This window comes from Amborella trichopoda, chromosome 9 (genome assembly GCF_054954075.1).
Source record: "Amborella trichopoda isolate Santa Cruz 75 chromosome 9, AtrichopodaSantaCruz75HAP2 v2.0, whole genome shotgun sequence".
NCBI classification, from domain to species: Eukaryota; Viridiplantae; Streptophyta; class Magnoliopsida; order Amborellales; family Amborellaceae; genus Amborella; species Amborella trichopoda.
Window position 1 is genome coordinate 52,911,754 of NC_142344.1, and position 27,557 is coordinate 52,939,310.

General features: G+C 32.9%; 2 protein-coding genes across 4 annotated transcripts; one reads left to right on the top strand and one right to left on the bottom strand.

The window, feature by feature from the left end:
- Positions 1-5,512: 5,512 nt before the first annotated feature.
- On the top strand, positions 5,513-11,071 carry PHR1 (photolyase 1). 2 transcript variants are annotated; one of them, XM_006851787.4, is made up of 9 exons: positions 5,513-6,206; positions 6,382-6,725; positions 7,111-7,351; positions 8,614-8,771; positions 8,946-8,982; positions 9,085-9,143; positions 9,239-9,320; positions 9,998-10,069; positions 10,474-11,071. In XM_006851787.4, exons 1-9 carry the CDS (start codon positions 5,655-5,657, stop codon positions 10,633-10,635), a joined length of 1,707 nt encoding a protein of 568 aa, XP_006851849.2. In that variant the 5' UTR covers positions 5,513-5,654; the 3' UTR covers positions 10,636-11,071. The 2 variants fall into 2 exon arrangements, with proteins under 2 accessions (XP_006851849.2, XP_011626057.1); XM_011627755.3 differs by lacking the exon at positions 9,998-10,069.
- A 4,019-nt stretch (positions 11,072-15,090) lies between these two features.
- On the bottom strand, positions 15,091-18,803 carry LOC18441556 (SPFH/Band 7/PHB domain-containing membrane-associated protein family). Of its 2 annotated transcripts, XM_006851786.4 has the most exons (6): positions 18,684-18,803; positions 18,251-18,448; positions 17,069-17,189; positions 16,864-16,955; positions 16,393-16,489; positions 15,091-15,699 (listed from the first exon to the last, which is right to left on the bottom strand). In XM_006851786.4, exons 2-6 carry the CDS (start codon positions 18,437-18,439, stop codon positions 15,326-15,328), a joined length of 873 nt encoding a protein of 290 aa, XP_006851848.1. In that variant the 5' UTR covers positions 18,440-18,448; positions 18,684-18,803; the 3' UTR covers positions 15,091-15,325. The 2 variants fall into 2 exon arrangements, with proteins under 2 accessions (XP_006851848.1, XP_020527521.1); XM_020671862.2 differs by lacking the exon at positions 18,684-18,803 and having other exon boundaries at positions 18,251-18,636.
- Between the last annotated feature and the right edge of the window lie 8,754 nt (positions 18,804-27,557).

A 27,557-nucleotide genomic window follows, 5' to 3' on the forward strand; every position in this document is an offset into this window, starting at 1 on the left:
AGTTATAAATGATGAGACGGACATACGCACATGCACATTGTAAAATGACGTAATAGTTCATGATCGTAAAGCATAGCAAAATAGCGGTCATGGAATTCATTTCTTTATCTTCTTTATTTATTCACTTGCGACCGTACAAATTGATCCTCAAAAAAAATTTTATACCATTTCAACACTCTATAAAAGAGGTTTATTTATTCATTTTTATGATTAAAAATTAATTATAACAAACTTTTTTTATACCATTTCAACTCAATATAAGAGAGAGATAGGTAGCTCTCAACGAGCGGTTGGAAAGACTAAAAAAATATATAATAAATAAATATTTTTGAAACTTTTTTTAGTTAAAAAAAATATAATAGGGTAGGAGATATAATGGAGTGGATTAAAAACGTTTTTAGGTTAAAAATGTTTTTGAAATGGTTTTTGGTTGAAATGGTATAAAAATATTTGTTGGAGTTAATTTTTATGGTCAAAAGTGAATAAATGAAGGAGATGAGTGATGAGAAAGCACAGTGAAATCCTTAGGGATTTTTTTATGCCGTTTGAAAAAAAAAAATGAAAGGAAGATCTACGATGAAATAAGATAGAGAGAATTAGGGTTATGTAATAATTTTTTCCAAAAATATAGTGTGCAAACCAGATTTAGACCCAACCCAAAAATTAAAATATATATGTATATAACTCTAGTTAAATTGTTAAACATATTTCATAAATTGGGACCCAAAAAACTTTACCGGGCCAGGACCCGGATTTGTCCAATTGTTAGTTCCATACCAAAACCCAGATCTAATATACCTCTCGGATCTCGGTTCAGGTCCATGCCTATTGCCACCCTATAAAAATGAGCGCAATGAAGTGTTTGTTGAAAAATTCACATCACCCTAACTGTCAGATGCGAGCAATGAACAGTTGGCGTTTACCACTAAAAATGGGAGTAATCGGGGAATTATCTAAACTAGGGATGGTTGTCTTCTCCATTTTTTAGATTTTCATAAAATAATTTCTATGATTGTGAAAGTGGATGGACAACACAAGCACCAGCTAAGGTCGAGGTTTGCATAAGGTGTCAACCTTATATTATTGAAACAAATGACAACTCAAAACAATGCTAAAAGATAGTTTTGGTGTCGAAAAGCTTTGATGTGACATAAATATATGTTGTTATTCTTATTTAAAGCTTCACAAATCAAACAAATCTATATACAATTCAATTTTTTGAAAATAGACGATCCACATAATGTATTACGAGCATTGTTTTATTACTTTAAATATTTTTATTTTTATTCATATGCATGTGTGTAATTTTAACGTTTGAACAACCTTTCCTAATATTTTTTTGAGGTGCAAGATAACATTGAAAAAAAAAATGCATATAAATATATGTAAATTACATTATTATTTTGTGTATTGGAGATTTTACCCTAGAAAACTACCTCTTAGACTTTACCTTATCAGCACATTTGAGCTGATAATGTTGGGTAAAATCTCCAACAATTCAGTCCTTAACTCCTAAGCAAATTATCGGCACCTTTGAGCTTTAAGTTAAGGGTAGATTAAGTACTTAACCCCTAAGGATTAGACGATTTTGAATATATTTAAAACTTAAATATTTTTCTTGGTTATTAAAATGAGGACGGCAGAAAGAAATTTAGCCTCATTATTAATAATCATGTAGACTGTTAGGTTTTCATAAGGTTGCAACCTTAAACAATCCAATTGAGGTGCGCCTTCAAATTTTATCATAACATATAATTTTGATGTAAAATATTTTTAGGATTATCTCAAAATCTATTATTATATCTAATTATAAATTTTTAAACTCTAAAAATAGTTAAAATCAAGTAGATCTACAAACATATAAAAATATTAAAAATGGACGGTCTAGATAACATGTTGTAAGATGCACCATTTCTAAGATTCAAAATCCATTTATTTTTCACAATCATATATCTCAATGTCGAGATGATAAATCAGAGGGTTTTTCAACATTAAAACAACATTTTATGATGGATTTTTGAGGTGCATCCGTAGTTCTACATTTTAAGGTTGCAACCTTGTATAAACTTTTTCCTATTAATAAAGGCAACAAGAGTGTCCACCTATGTTGTATAGGCATTGATGGGTGTATTTAAGAAGAATTGGGTTTGCTAAGTGTCCTAAAAAAATGCTTTATCATTTATATGTTGACACGCACAAGAAGGAACATGCATTTTAGGTTACATAGGTATCATTTTCGTCCTTTTTCGTTAGAAAAATGTTAATTAAGGAATTGAAAACTTTTACAAAATCACCAAATGGGTCGAACGATCACAATTTAAGCTTTTAGGGTTTGTTCTTATATTGATATTCCAATCAGGTTTGCCCTCAACAAAAAAAAAATCCCAAATTATCCAACTTTAAAAGTTTTAAAGCTGGGAAGCCTCAACAATTAGAGGCATTTTGATAATTTTGCTTTAAAGAGGCCCTAACATAATGATAAACAAATACACTGTTTGTTCGAGATTATAAATAATGAACAACTTGTTGAGGGTTTAAAATGATAAATGATACAAGATTTACGTTACTTGAGCACCCAATGCTTTTCTGTATCAAATACCATTTATATCCCTTATTGTTCACCATTTCAAATCCAGAACAAGGATAATTTGAGAGAGACATAATTAATTGAAAGAGAAAAAAATATAACCCTTCAATAATTTTGTAAAAAGTTTCAATGACTTAATTTATATTTGAATGAAGTTTCTATAGGGCCTAAGTTTTATGAAAACAAAATAAAGCCTCACCTCAAATTTTGAAGGTGAAATTGATGGTTTACATGATTTGTTGCAATATACATTATCTTTGAAACTTGAAATCCTAATTTGTTTTTCACACCCATATTTATGATCTATTTAAAGGCTTTTCATCACCAATTTTGTTATGAGTTATGAGGTGAGGCTTGACTTATTTTGATATGTTTTCTTTTAATCGAGGTAATCACGTAATTATTGACCGAATCATTAGCATTACCTCAATATTCAAGGCCTCAAATATTGAAACGATAGTTTACAATTTTGGTCAAAAGCTTGGTTAACAACCATAAATTTTTTATGATTGTTTATTTATTTTTTAGTATCATTTTGACGACCATTTAAGATGAAATTTCAATGCAATTTACAAAAAAAAAAAAAAGGTTTACATGACTACCAATTCAACATGAAATTTATGGAGAACTCTAGGTCCACAAAAGAGATTATCAAAGACCCATTTGGCATCCGACAGTGTGGACTACTGACTGAAACAACTTTTGCTTGTCATTAATGATGCATAGAGTATTATAAATGTATCGTACGCGTAGGGGTGGCAATGGAAATGGATTCGGACTCGGACCTAGACCTAGACCCGGGCCGGGGCCCGATATTGGACTCCAACTAGGTACGGGTATGGGTCAAAAAATTAGACCCGGTCGGTTGGGTATGGGTCCGGGTCCAAATATTGGACCTGAAAATTATTCGGGTCTGGGTCGATGTGGACCTGACCTAGTTGTTACCCAAATAGAGTTATTATTTAATAATACTGAATATATAATATTTAAATAAATATAACTATATAGTTTTAGTTATAATGTTTAAAGAGAAAAGTTTATATAAAGCCAAGGCTCTAAACAATCAAATTTGAGCTTACCTCAAAACTTTTACTAGAATAAGTTTTTTTGATGCCCAAATATCATCAAATTGATCATGCATAGACATGAAAAAAAATAGATTTCAAGTTTTGAAAATAGTGTATATTGTAACGCATTTTTGGACTGTCAATTTTTTAGATTTACAAGTTTTCAAGATCTATCAATCTATACTATTTTTAAAGCTTCAAACTTTATAAATAAAAATGAAAATATATTTTAAGGCTATCACAAAGGTAATCAGTATTGAAACCACATTCATGGACACTATTTTAAGGTAGGCTCTAATTTGATTGTTTAGAGCCCAAGCTCAGTACAAACCGCACCCATATTTAAATAATACATGTATATATTTTAAAAAACACTTAAGTATATTTTTTATTTATTTTTAATTGGATCTAGTCAGGTCCAAGTCTGGGTCTGGGTCCAGGTCCAATAACTTCAAGTCATGCACCGACCCGGCCCATTACCACCCCCTACATACACGCGTAATATAAAGTACCAAGTTAGTAAGGCTTTTTTGGATAATTCAATGGGGGAGATGAGTTTTGAAAGGATTTGAATGCGTTAGGTGAAAATAGAAGCCTAGATTTTAGCTGGGTGGTGATACTACCATCTCGACCCCAAGCCCATTCTATTATATGCTACCTTAGGAGCATATTATTCACCGAGAGAAAGAGCCTCATCTAGGAATATTTTAGGGCCTAAATTTTGGGGATGCAATATCTTCAACCTAGACACTATCCTTAAAAATAAATAAATAAATAAAAACACTTACTCCATATGTGCCTTAAAGAACTCAAAAGCCAAATTTATTTTAAATACTTCTTTCGTGATTCAACAGTAGTTCTCAATTTTATAGAATCAAAATTCTCACCTAGTAATTATTTTGCAATGGGAGCAATTGTACAGCGTGCCCCCATGGGAGTACATTGTACATGCTCATTTGAAATGCCCTTTATTATTGTGAGAATTATCTATGATATATTAAGAGTGGTAAGCTGGGTTGTCAATGAGAACCTGCACCACGCCTCTCCTACCTCCATAACAAAAGAAGACAATAATTCGAAGAGCGGCATCTTTCACTTTTGATCGTTTATTGCAAAAAAAACAGATGCGTTAATTCGAAAAGCTGCATCTTTTACTTCTAAGCGCTTCACTTCTTGCAAGAAAATGGATGCGTTAATACCGATCTTTGCTTCTTGATTTTGAAAAAAAAAATGCGTTAATTCGAAAAGCTGCATCTTTTACTTCTAAGCGCTTCGCTTCTTGCAAGAAAACGGATGCGTTAATACTGATCTTCGCTTCTTGATTTTGTAAAAACAGATGCGTTAATTCGAAAAGCTGCATCTTTTACTTCTAAGCGCTTCGCTTCTTGCAAGAAAACGGATGCGTTAATACTGATCCTTGCTTCTTGATTTTGAGCTGTAGTAATTTGCTGGGCGCAGTAAGTGTAAAGAAAAATAGGTATAAAATAGTTGCTGGGCGCACTAACTGTAAGGAAAACTACGTATAAAATAGTTAATGTCGGTCTTGTGAACCTTATGCTCTACCACGGGTAACGACGCTTCTCCATCACTTGCTCGTTGCTCACGGGGACGATTCTCCTCCATGAAATAAACGCCTCTCGAGTGAGCAAAAAGACATTTCTACCCATATCTTTGTTTCTTATGACAGTCACGTTTGCCGGACAAGGAAAAACAGTACTGCGTGAAGAAGGGTAACGTTGGCATTTTTTTAAAATAAAGTAACCCTTTTATCTTCTCACTTTTCGCTCTTTCCCGCGCGTTCAGTGCGTATAAAAGCCGTTAAAAATTTGGCGGTATTTATGGTAAATTTCAGCTTTCTTCGCGAGATTCGGGGTCGAAATTTGGCCGAAAAATTGCGAGTTTTCGTTCAGAACTGGAAGCTTTCTCTGCAAATTTGGCTCGCCATGGCGATTCAGTTCAAATTTGTGGTGTTTATCCCCATTCCGTGAATTTATCAGTTTATGTATTTATGCCGGATATCGCCATTAAACTTGTGTTATTCTAGGGTTTTGGGATTGTTCATCCAAGCTTCATCGCTAAAGGTTCCGTTAATCAGCTCATTTTGTACCAGTAGATTGAGCTCCAGTTCTTCAATGGAGCCTGCTAAAAAATCCATGAAAAAAAGGTCAGAAGAAGGGGCCCCCTCAAGTAATGGTAGATTGTTGAAGAAACTGAAAAATAAGAGTGGAATAGGAATGGAATCGGAACCTGAAGATGAAGAAACTGGGGTTAAGGTTCAATCAGGGAGAGTTAGAGTGCTTAAAGCTGGAGAAACTGGGGGTAATGGGCCTGTTGTTTACTGGATGTTCAGAGATCAGAGATGTAACGATAATTGGGCTTTGGTTTATGCTTTGGAGCAAGGAGCTAGATTGAATGTTCCAGTGGTTGTGGCGTTTAATTTGTTTGATCAGTTTTTGGGGGCAAAAGCCAGGCAGTTAGGGTTTATGCTCAGGGGTTTAAGAGATCTTGAGCAGAGCCTGAAGGTTTTAGGCGTTCCATTTTTTCTATTTCGGGTAAGTTTTTCCTTTGTAGATTCTTGTTGGTTTCTGTTTTTGTTACTCTCGTTGCTTTTTGTGAGGATTTCCAAGACCTCTTTCTCTCTCTCTGTTTAATTGTTGGGGCTGGAGTCTCCATCAAATAGTTCATGGGTTAATTAATGCCTCAGACCAATTTGTTTGCCAATTTCAGGGAGAAGCTGATGAAAATATCCCTAAATTCACGAGCCAATGCAATGCATCCCTTCTTGTCACAGATTTCTCGCCCTTACGGATCATTCAAAATATAAAAGAGAATATATGCCATAGGGTAACCGAAGAAATTCCAGTTCATGAAGTGGATGCTCATAACATAGTACCAGTGTGGGTGGCCTCTGATAAATTGGAGTATGGTGCAAGGACTATAAGAACCAAGATCAACAAGCTTCTACCAGAGTACCTCACTGAATTCCCTGATTTGAAAGCCCCCCAAATTAGATGGAAGGATGAATCTCCTGTTGAAATAGATTGGGAGAACCTCATCGCTGAAGTTCTGAGGTATTATTACATGTTATCATTAATTTGAATTTCAAATATTTCTGCATGTTTTTTTAGGCAACTCAAACAATTCCACATCATCTGGCTCAAATTGTTACAGTATACGAATGTTAATCTATTCCACTCTTTGTTGCTAAATTTGTTATAAAGAAAATATATGCTGTAGTCGGACAGACCGTGGAGATGGTGGCTCTCGGTATCTTCCATCGCCATCCACTATTTGAGTTGAAAATCATGACCCCTATTGGCTATAATTCCATAGTTCGTCTGGTTACATTGTTTTACTTACATTTAATAGTCGACTTGATAGTTAGCAACTTCGAATAACCGATCCGATAGAAAATATAACGAGAGGATCTTAGAATAACTGGTCTTATATTAACAGGAAAGGTGGTGCGGTTCCTGAAGTACACTGGATTGAACCTGGTGAACAAGCAGCATTGGATATGCTTATGGGTAGCAAAAATGGCTTCCTTTCGACAAGATTGAAAAATTATTCAACCGATCGAAACAACCCATCAAGACCTAAGGGCCTTTCGTGCCTTTCTCCTTACTTGCATTTTGGTCAAATCTCTTCACAGCGCTGCGCTTTGGAGGCTCGTAAATTTCGAAAATTATATTCCCAGGTTAAACCAATTTCTCAGTGTTGTTTGCTTACCCTTTCCAAGCACACTTTACATATTGTTTTGATTCATTATAAACTTATGACTTGTCATATCATGGGTTGATGTTCACTTGATTTAGCTATATTTGTTGATATTCTCGAGCAATGATTATGTTTTGGGTTGACCACTGTCACTGAATCTAATGGATGTTACTTCCAAATGATATGTGCCAAAAGTGAATATAATGGATAATTTGAAAGGAAATATAGGGCTCCCCTTTTTGGAGTCGAAGAGTATTAGTAGTAAGGCATAATGCATGAAATTTTTGAATCGATGTGATTGGGGTCGAACATCCTATGATCGTCGTGTCTTATGATTGAGTATGTGTCAGCATATCTTTTATGAAGCACTAACTCGTTCTAACTCAAGAAGAAACATCGTGTTCCTGTAATTTCTTCGCATTCATTCATAAATTAAAATCCTTAAAATTTTTTGTCATGGATTCTTCTGCTTGTATCATTTATATGTCAAAGTATTTGGTTTTATATCGTGATCTTTGTCATGAGTATCACTCGAAATTCTAGTTCCTGGCTACGAGCTTGGCAAAGTACTAAAATGTATTGAGCAACGACTCTTTGGCTATGAACAACTTGTATTTTGAGAAAACTTTTATGAATGGCTCAAAATATAAGAGACATTATGAAAACGGAAATGACTCCCACACTCTGAATCCTGCCTTGATACCCCCATCTTTGCCTAGAACTTGAAGGACGTCGCTTGCCTATGTAAGCTCAGAAGTTATAACAGTCTCTTCTAAACTATCTGCGATCCTCTATATCCATTAGAATTACTGTTCAACCTAATAACATTATGAGAGTCTTGCTCAACAATTAAGGAACCAGATAAAGATCTTCAATCTGCATTAGAATGTCTTAGCCTCTGCTTCCATGGAGCCCGTTGGTCCAATGAGCCATTACGAGGCCCCTTATTCCCTCCCCTAAGCTACGTGGGAGTTAACCACACTATAGGACCCTGTTGTCAAATGAGCCACCATGAAATTTTAGTGCTGTTATGAGGTCTTGTTAGTCTTACTTGTGCACGTCAATGGAACAGTTCTTAGGACACACGAATGAAAATGCTAGCTCATTACAGGAAACTTCTTGATCACAACTGTGTTATGGTTGGTTTCATGGGATCTTTCCTCCTTTGATCTCTTGTTATGATTCGTATGCATATTGCTAGTGGAAGATGGTTTCTGAATTTTGTCATTTACCTTTGTGAAGTCAGTAGATTCGTTTTTGGAAGAGCTCATTGTACGAAGAGAATTGGCTGACAATTTTTGTTTCTACCAACCAAATTATGATTCATTACAAGGAGCATGGGAATGGGCCAGAAAAACCCTAAGGGATCATGCTGGAGACAAGCGGGAGCATATCTACACGTAAGTGAAAATGCACCTTTTTGGGTACTGACAGATTGAAAAATTCTCAGTTGGGAAATAAATGGAAAGTGAAGTTTACTTTGATTCTCATTTGAAATTTATGGAACCAGCATGCCAGTCTTTAGGACAGTGTTGCAATCCAATGATGACAGAGCCCTGTTATGCTTTTTGCAGGATGGAGCAGTTAGAAAAAGCAAAAACGGCAGATCCTGTTCGTAGTTTCTTCAGTTCAACTCATTTATGTACTATTGCATCCATTGCCAATCATTGATTCTATTACTTATGTTAGTGATTTGGAACTGCCCTTTTTCAGTTATGGAATGCGTCTCAGTTAGAGATGGTTCACTACGGAAAGATGCATGGATTCATGCGGCAAGTAACCTGCTAACAATTTTATTAGTATTTTAAATTATTTCCTGCCTTTTGATGGTGAGTGTTCTATTGCTGATAGTGTCAGGCATTTGCAGGATGTATTGGGCAAAGAAAATACTTGAATGGACAAGTGGACCCGAGGAAGCTCTTTCAATTGCGATACATTTGAATGACAAGGTACCGAAATTCTAAAAGCATGTCTACATAAAGTAGTTAAGTTTTTTTTTTTTTGTTTTCTTTTTGAATGGAAATGAGAGATCATCTTAGTTTTATTTTGACAGATATTTGTTTTTTTGCTTTTCCTGTTTTTTTGGAAGAATCGGTTCTTTATATGACAGTAAGACCATTTTACTTTTGGTGCAAGAAGGTCAAATTCACTCTTAGCCTTTAGATGTGAAACTGGGTGGTTGGAGTATCCTATTGACCACGCTCAAAGTTCAAGTAGAATTTTGTCTCACATTGTGACACATAACTAGCCATTTAATTTAACATTTGTCTGCCAGTGGTGATTGTGACCTTGTAACAAAGATAAACGGTGTTAAACCATACAATTCCTATTTATATTACCATTGTTTTCCCAAAATGGGAAAGTATACAATGAGATACCTTGTTACAAAATGGTCAAAATCACCTGCCTCCATGAAATGTGAAATCGGGTGGCTGCAGAAGTACAATTGAGTGTGCTTGAAGTTTGAGAAAAATTACCCCGGACTTTGTGCAAGAAATGGCACACCCTAGCTGTCCCATTTTGCATTTGATGGCTTGAAGTGTTTGCGACTTTTATCTTTTGCACATAATCCCAAACAAAACATTGCCATAATTTTGTCTACCCTAATTATCATTATTTACTGCAGTATGAATTAGATGGTCGAGATCCAAATGGCTATGTTGGCTGTATGTGGTCAATATGCGGTATTCATGACCAGGTCTGCATTCTTGTTCCCCGTACTCGAAAATATTTAATATGTTAAAGCATTATGAAAATCATCTTCTCATTATATAAAATCATAGAAGAACATTCAAAACTTCAGCTTTTGGGTTTTAAGAATCAGCTTTAACGAGCCCATTAAAATCCCATATCATAGCTTTTGACTTCTACTAGAAATCTACTTTAAAAATGCATCTAAAGTGGGATCCGAATCCAAACTTATCCCTTTCAGGTCTCATAGATTCAATATCTAAGAGACTCTAGCATGCAGTGACATTTCAAATTATATGCCATCGACTCTGTTACAACTTAATTCTAAAGAACTATCTGTCATGAAGTTTCGATTTGAAAGAACTTCTATCATGAAGGTGCCATCCATGTTACTTTGTTTGATGATATCAGGGATGGCGAGAAAGATCTGTGTTCGGGAAAATACGTTACATGAATTATGCTGGCTGTAAAAGGAAATTCGACGTTGATGGCTACATAGCTTATGTGAAGAAACTTGCAGCGGAGACAAAGAAAAGGGTTCCAATTAAGGAAATCATGGAACATAACAACTAGAATTCTCGCAACCTCGAAAATAACTGGTTAAGTTATGGACATGCAGCCATTCCTTAGTTTAACCCTCTCAAAAAAAAGGCTTTTTCCTGTGGATTTAACCACGATTAGAACCAGGACTCAAGGCTTTTGTACCAGGACAACCGGGGTTAGAGCTGAGGGCTGAATGGCTCTTATTGTGGGTCAGACACTAGGGCTAAGGTTATTCTCCCAGAGTCGAGGCCAGAGCAGTGCCACCATGCTCGTAACATTCTCTCTCTCTCTGTAATATTATTTGTTTTTCTCTCCTTTTTTGTAGTCTAAAAATAGATATTGTCCAGACTTTAATTGTATTGGATACATGGGCACAAGCATCACGTGAAATGGTCGTTTTTCACAGGTGGTTCATGTATCCTTGTTTTCTACGTATAATAATCCCTCTCTCTTCTTCTACGTATCATAATCTCTCTCTATATACTTGAACAGTTGATGAAGATTTCATTAAAAAAAGACCAATTTTTAAAAAATTTGTTGGTTCACCGGTCGTTTTTTACATACCATCCATGTATCCTTCTCTATTTCTCTCTCTCTCACACACACACAAGTTGAACATTTGATAAAGATTTCATTAAAAAGTACCAATTTCTTTTTTCATTATTTTATACTAGAAAATAACATTTTAATATTTTATGTGTTGACCAGGAGAATCACGAATCTGGTTCACTAAGAAGCTTCTTGTCAATCCGGTTTTAAACACCAGAAAATACGAAAGAAAGGAAGTTCCAAATAATCCGGTTTTTAAAAACCGGAAAATACAAAAGAAAAAGAAGGTCTGAATAATCTGCTTTTTAAACTACCCAGCCCATTAGAGATAAGGTGTGATAGATCTCAAATGCTGGGAAATTCTCTGATAGGCATTTTGAAAATAAATAAATAAATTAGATAGGCACAACATATGGATTGTTCTAGACTTCCAAATCAAGGTTTGGTCTTGGGCCAAGGTACTCAACCCTTGGCCGAGGCAAAGTACTCTGCCCTTGGCCGAGACAGTGGACTTGGCTGAGTTTTTTGTTTCCTAAAGTGTTAAAAAAACTAAAAAGTTTGCTAAAAATAGTTATAAATAAAAAAACTAAAAGAAGTAATAGAAATCATTTGAAACCGAAGAAAATGAAAAAATCTATAAAGGACAGGTGGTTGAAAATTTTGTTTTATACCTTGAATATTTAAAAAACTAAAAAAACAAAAAAAAAATAGAAGTTTCGTAATCGTCCTAAAAACTATCAAAATTATCAAAAAAATATATTTCTAAACAATATATTAGTATTTCCCTTTTTTATATATATATATATATTGTACTTTGAGGCTTGCCTAGCCAGTAGCACGAGGCCAAGTTACTCAACCGAGTCCGAATAGATGCGGTCGAGTCTAGTTACTCAACCGAATCCGAATAGATGTGGGCAAGTCCAAAAATATTGGTCGAATCATTTCTTCTCCGAATAGATGCGGCCGAGTCTTGTTACTCAACCAAGTCCAATTAGATGCGGCCAAGTCTAGAAACATTGGTCAAAATCATTTCTTCTCATTTGATGAGTCTCTAACCAGTACCGTAATACAAGCCAATGGACTGATAAAATCTTCCTGAAAACCTTTTAGGAGTAGCATTTCCCTTTCCCACAAACCAGTCTTTCTCTAGAACCTTAAAATTCGATAAGCTTTGACTCTTCTACTTAAATTCTAATATGACATTTTATAAATTTGATATGCTAAACAAATTTCGATATCCACCATTACAGAGCCCTTTGAAAATAGGAGGCCTTTGCCAAATAGAAGGGAAATTAACTTGGCATTCATAATCAGAATTCAGGAACAGAAGCTTTTGTTTAGCAAGATTGCTTACGAAATCTCCAAGAGGTCTAAACAAGGGTTTCTTGGAACCAACAAAGGAAAATCATGAACTCTTTTGAGTAGCATATTTTGATTTTGATCTTTTGGTTGGTTTCAATGGGGAATACAAGCCCCTACGCGTTTTAGATAAAGTTAGTGGTTTTCAAATGGGTCAGTGGGAATGAAAATCTAGATCGGTAGTTAAGACTCGGGTGATGCTGACCTCAACCCCATTTCTGTCTTCTTATACTATAGTCATTATAGTGGCATTTCTCTCCTTGGAATCTGCTCTTCTTTCTCTCTTTTTCTCAATCAGCCGAATTTCCTGTCTGTGTTGTAGTTTCACAAGAATTCATATTTCCTTTTTTGTGTGGAAATCACTTTTTCTTAAACCTCCTATGACTTCACGAGATGCTACAATTCCAATTACATGGCTCCTTTAAATATTTATTTTTGGTACATTTATAGTTATTGTTCTCTTTAATAAGGTGATCTTCCTGTTTGTTTCAAATATTTATTTTTGGTACATTTATAGTTATTGTTCTCTTTAATAAGGTGATCTTGTCGTTTGTTTCAAGGACGCAGTTTCTATAAGGCCTAGGGTTTATGATAAAGGTAAAACCCACCTTAAAACCTCGTTTTGAAAAAGACTTTGAGCATCGGAAATCTCTATGGTAGTTCTAAAATCAATTTCTACCACCAATTATAAAATTTGAAGCTCAAAAAATAGTATGGATTTACAGATTTATGAACACTTGAAAACTAATGGTCTATTTTAGGGCCTGAAATCCTTTTTTTTTTTCTTTTTTTTTTTTGTACAAATGTATTAGTCAAAGTCGAGATAATAGATTTGAAGGTTTTCCGATGCCAAAGCTACAATTTTCGGTAAGCTTCAAGGTGAGGCTTTATTTTTTCCCATAAGTCCATTTCAATGATGGGTGATATAGCCTTCTCATTATCAATTGAATTAGCCATGCTTTAATTCTTTACCACTGCAAATGCTAAAACCATTGAGAGGTTGGAGATGGATTTATAGTTGATGGGGTTCTCATAAAGTTGGATTTCTTCATAGGTTTTTGATGGGAGTACAATAATTATATGAACTGCACAGTTTGGTCCATGCTTTAGGGGAATCTGCATTTTAGAAGTATTTAGAGAGGGTTAAATTTCAGCTCTGAAAATTTGGAATTCTTCGGAGAAGGAAAGGATTCCTTGTCTGAATCAATAACGTAATCTTTCAAAATACTATTATGAGTTTGATTCACAAAATAGCTGAATAAAGACGCAAAAGAAAATCACAGAAACCCACCTTAGAAGGTCATACATGTAGGACACCCTCCTAAGTTTTTATTCACAGAATGTACTCTATCATTCTCTCTCTCTTGGAATCCACCTCCTACTTGAAAATTTTGATCATGGGACAAAAGTGCTTCCCAAAAATGCCCATGGATGGTCAACTAAGGGGGAAGTTTCTCGTCCATTAGTGGCATAGAGAGAGATAGAGAGCTCTTGAAGGAGAAGACCCAATCGAAGAGATTGTATACTATAAGACTATTATTTTAGAAGTTACAATTATTCTTAATCATTGAATGTGAAAAAAAACTGACAAATTAGTTTAATCTTTACACCCAATCAGTCACATATCTGCCACAAATTTTTCATCTTACAATGAGTAATGATTGTGATCTCTTTGTACAAAAACTAGTGTCTACATTTTCCGAAATGGTTTCCATCATAAATGGTTTCCATTTAGCTAACCAACTTGGGAAAATGAGACAAACTGGGCATCAAAGTGCAAGGCCTCAAACCCAACAATACTTTTCTACTAAGATATTGCCTCGGGGGACCATGGAAGATCAGACTTGGTTGCTTTCAAGTCAGTCAAATTGAAAGTCCAAGCATAAATTGTCCTCTTTAGACAATTTCAAGTACTGCACTTTCAAGTTGGGAATCATGCCAAAGTTTAGCTTTCAAGTCAATCAAGTTGAAAGTCCAAGCATAAATTGTCCCCTTTAGACATTTTTAAGTACTGCACTTTCAAGTTGGGAATCATGCTAAAGTTTTAGCATATTCTCATCGATCTTAGTACTATAAAATTCACCTTGCAAATCAATGTTTTGAAAATCGCTGATCAGACTCAAAATCACCCAAGTTGGATCAGTACCGAGAAGTGGGCAACTCTGGTCTGAGGATGAAATGAGCCAATTGTCCAGTTCTCTAATTCTTTCAAATTCTTTGCGAATTGTGGCCCTATGACTGGGGAATCGTCCGAATTGGACCGGGCAAATAGAAATCAGGTATTTGGTGCCGGTGCCCTATTCTGGCTTTGGAACACTGCTCCGAATCTTATGTATTGTGCATCGCCCTTGACAATCATTACACCCAAAACAACTAAAATTTGGAATGAGTTTCAAGCATTTGATCCCTACAGGAGAAAAGGGATTAGCAGACCACCAAAAGGCATTTGGTAGAATCTTAACATCATCCATCACCGATCCCAGAAATACGCTCAAAACATTTTCTGCTTTACTCAAGCATTGCTGAATGAAACAAAGAGTAAAAGTTAAAAAAATATTTCCTCATCAGACTTTCTACTTTCTTGCTCAAAGCAAAAACATCAGCCATTAAATTAGATAATATCTATAAGTTCCCAGCAACGCAAAAACTTGGGGTGAGGAGGGGGGGAAGGGTTCGTATACGTACAGGAGTGGAGGTACATATCAACCAGAAAATTCACATATATACTATCAGAAGAAAAGACCCATATGATTCACTTGCTAAGAACAAAGAAACAACCCATACAACTCCATACCTCTCATTGACAAAGTTCTCAGTTTGCATTTTCCAAAGAGCTGGAAGCCGCCTCCATCAACCCATTGCGTATCTGGTCACTTATGTCTCTCACATGTCCGGGGCCATGAGGAATGAAAACGGTTGTGTTCTTTGAGGAGTTTCCAAGGTCTCTTATGGTGTCAAAATACTGGGTTATCATGATCAAGTCCATTACGTCCTTTGCTGAGGTCCCTGGAACTCCATGAGAGAAGTCCAATACATTTTCTCTCAAGCCTTCAGTGATGGCCTGCCTTTGACGTGCCACCCCGACCCCTCCTAAAAATTTGGCTTCAGCTTCACCTTCTGCCTTCTTCACCTGAAGCACTTTTTCTGCCTCCCCTTTATACACACTAGCAAGTTGTAGCCTTTGAGCTGCAACATCAGTGCAAGTACGTCACTAGCGTCTTTCATATGAGATTATATTTTTCATGGTGACCTTGGTCAACCAATTGCTTAGTTATTCATAAAAAAGGAAAAGGTTTGAGAAACTTGAATCAAGACATTTGCAGGCTCTTCGGAGCTTATCAACTCAGGTTTTATGATAGGGACCATGGAAGTATGTTAAAACACAGTGCCGAATATTAATCTCGGAGATTTTTTGATGAAATAATTTTGTGATGAAATAATTTTGTAAGTTATTGTTCAAAAGTCATGGATTTCCGAACGACAAACTTCTTAGAGAAAATCATAGAATTAAAATAAGGATAATGAACATTCTAAAAGCACAAAAAATACTCAGAAAGAAAGACCATAGTTTCCCATACAATTCTTTTAAATATAAGTCTATAGAAACACATAATTCTTTTATAGAGAAAATACTGTTCTCCTAAATTGTGTATTCCATTTAATTCATGCATAATGTACATGGCACTCAGCTATATTTTGGAATAAAGAGGCCCAATGAATGCAAGCAATAGCCTGAAAGGATATATTTAGCACGCGCGTGCACACACACACTCAGCGAGAGAGAGAGAGAGTTGGTGCATTTCTCATACCAAATAACAGGTGCATCCAATTAGCAATTATTAATTGCTGAAAGATATAAAAGGAGAACAAGATGCCCACCTGCATTTATCTCATTCATTGCCTTGCGCACTGAAGGGTCAGGTATTATATCAACCATCAATATTTGCTCTATGTTGTACCCATAAGCCCCCATAACCTGTGTCAATGTGAAACATAAAGAAGAACAGAAAATTTAATTCATACACACATGATGTTCCTTTATTGTGCCAATGATTTTGAAGTTTCAGCAAGTCGTCACAAACTACACATTATGACTGGGAGTTGCGCCTGCCAAGGATGAATTCATGGAGACTTTTACAGATCTCTTCTCCCATGCAATGATGTTTTGGGCAATGAAGAAAATTCCTGTGCACTTATCCCCAAGATAAGTGAACAGTCGAATGAAACAAGCCAAATAATCCACTATGATAGAACTAAAATACATTGGTAGGAGTTTAGTTATACGTGAAAACAACAAGCCAAATACTTTGTTGTGATAAACTATAACACATTGGTGGAATTCTTAGCTACCTTTTCAAGTTCCTCCAATACAGCCTTACCAACATCACCTTTCTGCTCAAACAAGTCATCCAGTGTCATTCTTGGTACATGTGCTCGAACCACTGCGAATAAAATGAAAACCACCATGACAAATGTGGCAAATTTGCAGAAATAATGTAAAGCATTTGCATGGAAAGTTACCAAACCATGCATAAAGAAACTTAGAAGAGACTACCATCAAACACATAAGCTTGAATCTGTTCTTGGGGATTTTGAAGCTCATAGAATGCATCATCAGCATTCTGCCGAACTATCCGGTACTGAATTGAACATAGCAGTTGAACAAAAACATTGTCCTGAGCCGCACAAGAGAGAGAATCAGAGACACACTTGATCTACCATAATATCTTCAACTGAATAAAACATTCTAGACTGAAACCCCTCTCTAGAAAAAGAAGACTGATCCATTGAACAGTGATGCATATAATGACTGCATGGTGACCAACATTTGGTCTTAAAACTACAGTCCAGGCAGACAAAAAAAACCAACTGTACATAGTGATAATATAATCGTACATGGTCTTAAAGAAAATATAGGAATGAAGAAAACTTCAAACAAGACCAAAAAAAGTGAACTAGAAGATGACCTCCTAGATCCCGTCTAGGATGGGCCATCAAACAGAGTATATGATTTCTACAGGGTCTCAAGAGTAAAACAGCAAATTGTTGTAGTAGCATCGACCAAGTTGAGTTGGGCCAGCAAATTGTTGTGCAAGGCAATGTAGTGGCATCCACCAAGTTGAGTTGGGCCATCAAACACAGTCTATGATTTCTACAGGGTCTCAAGAGTAAAACAGCAAATTGTGGTAGCATCCACCAAGTTGAGTTAGACATAAACTTCGTACTAAAAAATATTTAAGTAATTAGCAAACCCACAGTCATTTATCATTTTTCTTTGTTTTGTCTTTTCTTTTTTTTTTTATGAATTTTACAATATTTTGGCTTGTAAATGACTCGTCCGATTGGGCTTGTACCATCCACTTGGACTCGGCCCCTACAGTCAATTGCTTGAAACAAACATATAGATCATAATAAATGACAATATACATCGCGATCCAGATCAAAGATCAACCATAATTGTTTTGTAACCCAAGTGGTTGAAACTAAATATAAGAAAGAATAATTGGAACACAACCGAACAGGAAGACATGAAACGACAAATCTTTTACAGACATCATCGTAGATCTTCACACAAAATGCTATAAATCAAAACAGTCACAAGATCGACTAAAATTAGTAATCAATTGCATCTAAAATACCATTATCACAAGTTCATAACAGACCTGAAAAGGAACGAGGCACAAAAATCGCAGAATTAGATGAAACCACACAAAAATCAATGAAAAAGCAAACAAACCTTTGTCTTTGTCTCAACACGAACATCAAGATAACTGAGCCTTGTTGACAATATGCCTGCTATCCATTCCCCAGCAAGTGGATTGATGAGATGGAAGCCAGGCTCTGCAAGTCTCTGAAAACGGCCCCATTTCTCCACAATTCCAATGCTCGCTTGATCGATACAAATACAACCGATTGTATTCCCCATCGTTGGATCCTTCAAAGAACCAGATATCTTGTGTTAAACCGGAGATCTTGTGTTAAACAAAGGTTTTGTGCATCTGGTGTTAAACAAAGGTTTTATGCTTTCTATGAATAATTAGGGTTAAGCCTGCAATTCGTGGACGTTGAATCCGGACTAATAGGACAACCAAGATATTTTGAAGAACTCTCGGTCTCACTTTCTTGAACTTTTGATGAGATTGTATATTTATAACACAAGATATACTTACTGGTTTGATTTAATAATTGTTACAACTACTATTCGAACGAATATTGATCAGAATTAGGGTTTGGGGACTGCAATTCCTGATGGCCCGAACCTGAAGAACACGAAAAACTAAAAATTTCGCGGGATGGGGAATTTTAGGGTTTAAACTTTAAAAGAAGAAAGAAAATTAGAAAAGAAAATGGAAAATAACATTTTATAGACCTTTAAAGGTCTAAGGTTCTTACACGTGTAATCTTACAGCCCGCCTCTTTTTCTACGTAAACTTCATCTCAAGAGATTATTTATTTTAGGGATTGTCTCTTAGATTTAGTTATAAGAGTGTGATACAAAATTCAAAAATAAACATTTGAAGACTTTTGACGTTTATCTCAAGCTATTAATTTGGCATCTAATGAGTGAGAACAGTTGTGTTTTTTTTGTATAAAAAATAAATAGATTTTTTTTATAAATAATTATTTATTTTTAATAAAAAAATCATAATCAGTATTGTATGTCAAATTTTAATCAAGTGCTGTGTTATTGACTAGATTGAAAAGAACTCTATCACACACACCAGGTCTTCAACTTGACATTTAAGACCCTGTCAATGGGACTCATAGAGTAACATTTTTATGAAAATAGCCTGGATTGACCGCTTGGCTCCTTTTGAGTATGGAATTTACATTTTTGTGAGAGTCTTGTACCTTCATGTTAAGCCAAATTTCAAGAAATATCAATTTCACCCAAATAGTTGGAATCAACATTTTTTGAAAATCAAAATATGCATAAACCTTAATGATATTATTAATATTACTACTGCTATTGTTATCATTGTTATTATTAATATTATTATTGAAAATATTTAGAGAAATTATTGCAAATATACTTTATTTTAAGGTTAATTGGAAAAAAAAAACCCAAACTTTCATTTATCTCGTCTACACCATTTTTTCTAATTTTTGGCTTTTTTTAACCAAAATGACCTTTTTACTACTGTAATACTTATCATTTTATACGGTATTTAAAATACCGTCAAATAATATTACAATACTTTAAGTACCGTAAAACTCTGGCCATACCGTGAAGCCAGTTACTATACTTAAAATACCGTAAAAACTAAAACCTATTATACGGCATTTTAAGTACTGTAAAAACTAACCCCATCTTATGTACTTAAATTGTCGTAAATTCTTTTCTCATTTTATTTATACTTATTTCTTTCATCTCTAATTATATCTTCTTTATCTCTTTATTTTTTTTTAATATTTATCTATCTAATTCTTTTTCTCTTCTTCTCTCTTTACAATCTCATCGTCGTTTCTTTAGATAGATCATGTCCTCTGTTTTGCATAGTCAAAGTTAGTGTTTGATTACTCTCTTTAAGGAAATGATGATGATATTGTAGAGAGAGAAATGAGAGATAAAAAAGAAATAGAGAGATAAAGAAGAGATAAATATTAAAAATATTTAGAGAGAGAAATAATAGATAAACATAAAAATAATTAGAGATGAAAGACATAAACATAATGAGAAAAAGGTTTACGACATTTTAAGTACCGTATAACATAGGTTAGTATTTACGGTACTTAAAATGCCGTAAAGGTTAGTGTAAGTTTACGGCATTTAAATTACCGTATAAAATGCCCTCAGTATTATGGTATTAAAAGTACCATATAAAAATCTCTAAGTATTACGGTACTTAAGTACCGTGTAACATGCACTAACTATTACGGCAATACGATCACCGTGAAGGCCATTTTGGTAAAAATAAAAAATAAAAACGGTGCAGAAGAGATAAACAAAAGTTTGAGGTTTTTTTCTAATTAAGGTATATTTACGATAATTTTTCAAATATTTACTATTGAAATAATTATCATTTAATAATTTTTGTTTCTAATATTATATTATTATTTTAATTTATTAATATTGAGATTGTATACCATTTATCGTTTGTACATAAAAGTCACAATCATTCTTGTCCCTTGTAAATATTTTCTAAGATATTCCTACAACATGCACAATACTATAGATTTTTAGATATGGGAAAAGCTTATATAAGGTTGCAACCTTAAAATGTAGAATCACGGATGCACCTCAAAAATCTATCGGAAATACTATTTTAATGTTGAAAAATAGTCTAATTGATAATCTCGACATCAAGATGTTTGAATATTAAAAAAAAAAAAAACGTTTTTGAATCCCAAAAATAGTACATCTTGCAACACATTATGTAGACCGTCAATTTTCAAGATTTTCATATGTTTATAGATCTATTTGATTTTAACCATTTTTGGAGTTTAATATTTTCTAATTAGATATGAAAATATTTTTTAAGATTATCATAAAAACAAAAAATTACAACAAAATTACATGTTATGATAAAATTTGGAGGTGCACCTTAATTTGATTGTTTACGATTGCAATCTTATAGAAACCACACCCTTTAAATATTATAATTTCAAAAATATTCCTTTACGCTTTCATGTATTTCAAATATGAACTTTAATATTTTATCATTGATAATCAGGCTTATTTCTCAATTCCAAAGTTTATAACCTGAATCCAAAGACGGAAGGTATACTTATTATGAATAAAGGGAAAAGTTCATACAATGTTGCAACCTTAAAATGTAGAATCACATATACACCTAAAAAATCCATCTATTTTAATGTTGAATAGACTATCTAATCGATCATCTCGATATATTGAGATGTATGAATATGAAAGAAAAAAGTTTTTGAGTCTCGAAAATAGTGCATATTGCAACACATTATCCAGCCGTTCATTTTTAAGATTTTCATATATTTATACATCTACTTGATTTTAACCATTTTTTAATTTAAATTTTTCTAATTAGGTATGAAAATAGATTTTAAGATAATACTAATAATTTTTTATAACAAAATTATATGTTTGATAAAATTTTAAGGCATGCCTTAATTAGATTGTTTAAGGTTCCATCCTTATAAAAACTGCACCCAATAAAATAAAAAATGTAAAGAAAACAAATTGAATATAGGTTATAAAAGTGCCCATAAAACAAAATTCCTCTACACCCCCTACCCCAGCACAGATCCCTATGTGCGTACGTAGACCCCTTGGTTGCCTTGGCTGCCTCCAGACGTTTTTTGAAACAGTAAGTATGATTGTACTACCATGGCTACCACAACTACCATAATAATACACCCACTACTACTACTACTCTACTATAGCAAATCCACTAGCACCGCCAACTTGCAACCGGTACCACTATTGCACCACCGCTATCATTCTACTACCACCACTACACTGCCTACCCGTGACCACCACAACCACTACTCTTCCTCCACCACCACCACTCCAACCTTCTCCAATGCCGCCACCACCACCAGCTGCCATCGCATTCCCATCACCGCTACTTTTCCTCGATCTATACTATTTTTTAAACTTCAAATTTTATGAAAAAACTTCATAAAATTATCATATTTAATGGGTGGATTTTTTTCATAAGTTTCTTAATGGCTTGAATTTATATTTTAACTCTATTTTTAATGAGGATAAAGTTTATATAGAGCCGAGGCTCTAAACAATCAAATTAGAGCCCGCCTAAAAAATTCCACTTTAAGAGGTTGTTTTAATGCCCTAATATCTTCAAATTGATCATCTCGACATCAAGATGTATGAACATGCGAAAAAAATGGATTTTAAGTTTTGGAAATAGTGCATATTGCAACGCATTTTGGACCGTCAATTTTAAAGATTTTCAAGTGTTCATAGATCTACTCGATCGACACTATTTTTGAAACTTCAAATTTTATAATTAAAGATGATAATATATTTTAAGGCTATCACAGAGATTTTCATCATTGAAAACACATTTCTCGACACTATTTGAAGGTACGCTTTACTTTGACTATCGAGAGCCTCGGCTCTATACAAAACGCACCCTTTTATTATTGCATTGGCTTTATTTTGGAGTTCTTTTTTCATAACTCTCTTAAAAGTTTTTTTTTCTATGACTCAGTTAAAAAATATATTTTTTTACTCTATATTTCTTAATGGCTTAGATTTATATTTAAACTCTATTTTTATTAATGGATTGGCTTTATTTTAGAGTTATTTTATCCATAACTCTCGTAAAAGTTTTTTTCATAACTCTAAAATACTAGTAGTATGCACATGCGTTGCAGGTGTTATATTACATGCATAACATTTTAATAAAGAAAATAAATTTATAAAATCATTAATAAAATATAAAATGAAATAAAAATTAAACTAATTTCCACAATAAAATAAAATTATTAGTTTCTCACACAAGTAGGGAGAAAGCGAAAGAGTGATGAAATACTTTTCATAGCGAAAAAGAGATGTAATACTTTTTGATTGAATAGACATAAATTTAGCGAAAGAGTGATGAAATACTTTTTGATTTAGCGAAAGAGTGATGAAATACTTTTTGATTGAATAGACATAAATTTAGCGAAATGAATAAATTATTTATGTATTATGATAAATAACACACAAAATTTTAACATATCAAATTAAGTAAATATAGAAAGGATATAATTATGATTATTAGTTCAATTATAGTAATATTTATTATTTATCAAAAATAAATGTATATTATATAATTATTCATAAGTTACTAAAATAGATTAATATAAAGAACCCAAAACAATAAATTTAATATTATTCAGTTAAAATTCTAATAGTATAATATAATTGTTGTATCTACGACTAATCAAACTATATTTACTATTGTTAAACTAAATGAATTATTAGATGTTTACAATTATCAATGTATAATTATTATTGTTCAGGTACATATGTTGTTCACATTTACAATGTCGGCCAAAGTATATCCGAAAATAATAAAACTAATATGGAATATATTTTTATAATAATATTATTATTAATATGGGATTTATACAATGAGACCATTTACATTTGGTACAGGGAGGTCCAATTACTTACAACCATCTGATATCAAATCTTATAGCTTGAGTGTATCACAAAGTTCAAGAAAACTTCTTTTAAACTTTGAGCTTTGTCAATGAAATAAATGTGACCACCCAATTTCACATCCAATGGTCAATATAATGGCCGCCTTGCACCAAAGGTAAATAGTCTCATTGTATATTTTTCCTATTAATATATAGTTACATCTATAACGATACAATTTGTAATTATAATTATTTGTGTAATAATTATAATATTTAGTAAAATATTACAATCATATTCTGGCCTTTTTTTTAATGATAATTATAGTTGTTTTTGTTATATATATTACAGTAGATATTATAAAATTTCGATAAATTTAAATTTATGCATATTAATATTTATAATCATGTTAATTATTATGAATACAAGTTTTCATTAATTCTTTATATTAATTACATATAATTCATTATTAATAATGAACTATGCTAATACATTATCAATGAAAGTGTCATTATTTATTATAATTAAGTGTTATTATCAAATTAATATTTTACTAATGGATTAATTAAAATATATAATTGTCATAATTGTATATAATACTATAGTTATAAAAATAAACACAACAATTAGAAAATACTACTATCATTATTCAAATTACTCAAGCCACATGAAATTCTTTTTTATTTCTGAATCACATAATAAATTCAATTTATAAATTTAATAAATAATATATAATTAGGTTAAATGGCAAACGGCACAGATAAATATAGTGCCAAACTACAATAAATAAAAGAAACTCATTTTGTCACCTAACATTTAAAAAGGGTATTTAAAATTTGACAGAGATCTGTGATTAATTGGTATAAAACCACAACAATTATAAAATATTGTGATAATTATTCAAATTACTCAACGACAATTACTCAAGCCAAATTATATTATTCTTTATTTATGATTCACACAGTAAATTAAAAATTATTATTTAAATATTTAAAATATAATTAGGTTAAATGGTAAACGACATAAATAAATATTATATCAAACTACAATAAATAAATAAATAAACTCACTTTGTTACCTAAAATTTTAAAAGACTGTTCAAAATTTGATAGAGTCCAAAGATCTATGATTAACTGGTTTATTTGACTGTAAATCACAATCTGGCAAAATAATTCAAAATTAGAATAAGACAAAATAGATAGAAATATAAAGAGAGATAGATTTTAGAAAGGTAAAGGGGTAGATATTATAAAAAAGCATTGAGAGAGAGGGAGAGAGCATTACATCATGGAGAGGGAGGGAAAGAGATTTAATGAAAGATAAAGAAATAGATATTTCAGGAGAGAATGACAGATAATTAAGAACAAATGGATGAGTGAGAGGGGAGAAATAAATGAGAGAGGAAAGTAATTACATATGATATTAAATTTTTAAAAGAGAGATAATCAATTTAACCCTTTTGGAGATAGATTATTGGGAGCGATTCAAGGAGGTGGCAACTTTTAGTTTTCAAACCTTTGAAAAGAAAGTCAACATAACCCTTATTTAGAACGAAAAAGTTTACATAAGGATGCAACCTTATAATCTAGAACTATTGATGCACTTCAAAAATACATCAGAAAAAGTAGTTTTAATGTTAAAAAACCCTTTGATTGTTCATCTTGACATCGAGATATATGACTATGAAAAATAAAAATATTTTAAGTCTCATAAATAGTGCATTTTACAACATATTATCTACACCATCCATTTTCAAGATTTTCATATGTTTATGTATCTACTTGATTTTAACCATTTTTTAAATTTAAAATTTTACAATTAGATATAAAAATAGATTTTGAGATAATCCTAATAACATTTTATATCAAAATTATATATCAAGACAAAATTTGAAGGTGCACCTTACCTTTAGAGCTACGGATGCATCCGTATGCCAACTACACCATTTTTAGAAAGAGAGAAAATAAGGTATTTTTTTACTCTATATTTAGATTTATGTTTTAACTCTACTTTTATTAATGGCTTGGCTTTATTTTAGATTTTTTTTTCCATAACTCTTTGATGCATGAAATTAGTCGACAACCGCGAAAGAAAATGATGGATATGTTGAGGCCTTTTGAATCTGATTTCAAAAACTTTAAAACAAGCCGAAAATCATATGATTTGGTGTAGATATCATCAAGAACAATGAGCTTCGACGGATTTTGTATATATTCATGAAGAACCTAAAAATCCCGAAAAATTCATGATAAATTATTATTCGAAATTCTTATTAGGAGAGGCTTTTGTAGATAACTTAAATAGATTGAAAAATGACCCATCATCAATCAATTTCGTGAAGAAATAAGGGAGAACGGAAGGGATTGGCAGATTTTGTATTTATCCATGAAGAACCCTAAAAACCCAAAAAATTTGTGATAAATTATTATTTGATGTGCTAAACAGAAGAGGGCTTTTGTAGATAATTGCAATAGATTGAAAAATAACCTATGACCAATCAATTTCGTTAAGAAATAAGGGAGAATGGAAGATATTGGCGGATTTTGTATTTATCCATGAAGAACCCTAAAAATAAAAATAAAAAATCGTAATAAATTTTTATTCGATTTGGGTTATCATGAACCAAAAACCTATGATAAATATAATATTATTGTTAAGCTTCTAAAAATCAATCAAAATCAAATGTATGATTTTCAGTTAAATAAAATTTTACTTATCATGAACACCGAGTTTAATTCACGAAATACATATAATTGGGCGAGTTCCATATTTTTTCAGGGCGATTATTAATTTTTTACACCAAGTCATGTACATTCATCCCTATAAATGTAGTTGTACAAGCTACTCGTGGCTTCTCGGCCTTGGTGGTGGGGCAAGGTCGAGTCAACTCGCCCGAGTTTAAAAACCATGATAACAATTGTACAGTCATATACTTATGGGGAACTAATAGTTGGTCAATTATAAAATAAAAAAAAATATTAGTTGAAAACACTTTGCAATGAAGTAGTCCATAAATAGTTTTATAGAGTAACATTCCAAATTTCAAAATTGATGATGCATTTCACAGAAAACAAAGTGAGGTCCCCAATTTCCAAAAATTAGTTTGGGGACTTTTAAGACCGACCATTAGCTTTGTATGTCCTATAGTTTAATTTTTGTTATGAGATTGTCTATAAAGAGACCATTTGTCTTTTATACATAGATGATGTCATAATCATTATCACTCATTAGATGTCAAGTTGGATGATTTGGAGTGAGTCATGAAGTTCAATAATTTGTTTTCAAGAACTCTGTCTATATTCAATGATACTTTTACAACCACTCATTTTTAAAATTAATAGACAATAATGATTTGTGATATCTATGTACGAAAGATAAGTGGGTATCCTTATAAATAATACCTTTTACTTTTTTATTTATGGAAAATTGGTTTCATGCAGCACAAACTGCATTTCTACATTTGCGGTCACCGAGGTATAGATAAAGCCAATAGGTAGTCTATCTCAAAATAATTGAAATTAACGGTTTAAATGTTTTCTTAATATAATTATTATTTCTAATTTTTAAAATTTATTTATTTTTACATATTCATGACCTCCATGTTAGGGATTATATGTCCTTAAAAATTAAGTAAAAAAACCATCTAAAAAATAGAATTTTAAGAGGTGACTCATTTCTACATCAACTCCTATAAACCATGTAGATGAAAGGACATGGATAAAATAGTGAAGTGACTTACGATGCTCATTTTCTTGAAGAGTAATGATCCTATGAGATCCTCTCACACCCATGTGTGTAGGACCCCTAATGATCACCATTAAATTCGGCATAGATTTCTAGAAAAATCAAGTCCCACACCTATGTGATAACTGTTCTAGAGATCTATGCCAAATTTAATGGAGATCATTTATGGTCCTACACACATAGGTGTAGGAAGGTCTCCTAGGATCATTACTCTTTCTTGAATTACCTTCTA

Excerpts from the sequence above, each read along its gene's own strand:
- LOC18441556 (XM_006851786.4), bottom strand. The coding sequence starts at position 18,439 with ATGGGGAATACAATCGGTTGTATTTGTATCGATCAAGCGAGCATTGGA. Across the intron at positions 17,190-18,250 it reads GTGTTGAGACAAAGACAAAG|GACAATGTTTTTGTTCAACT; the intron begins GTTTGTTTGCTT and ends TGTGCGGCTCAG. Across the intron at positions 16,490-16,863 it reads TATTGGAGGAACTTGAAAAG|GTTATGGGGGCTTATGGGTA; the intron begins GTAGCTAAGAAT and ends ACATTGACACAG.
- PHR1 (XM_006851787.4), top strand. The coding sequence starts at position 5,655 with ATGTATTTATGCCGGATATCGCCATTAAACTTGTGTTATTCTAGGGTT. Across the intron at positions 7,352-8,613 it reads TTCGAAAATTATATTCCCAG|TCAGTAGATTCGTTTTTGGA; the intron begins GTTAAACCAATT and ends ACCTTTGTGAAG. Across the intron at positions 8,983-9,084 it reads AAGCAAAAACGGCAGATCCT|TTATGGAATGCGTCTCAGTT; the intron begins GTTCGTAGTTTC and ends GCCCTTTTTCAG.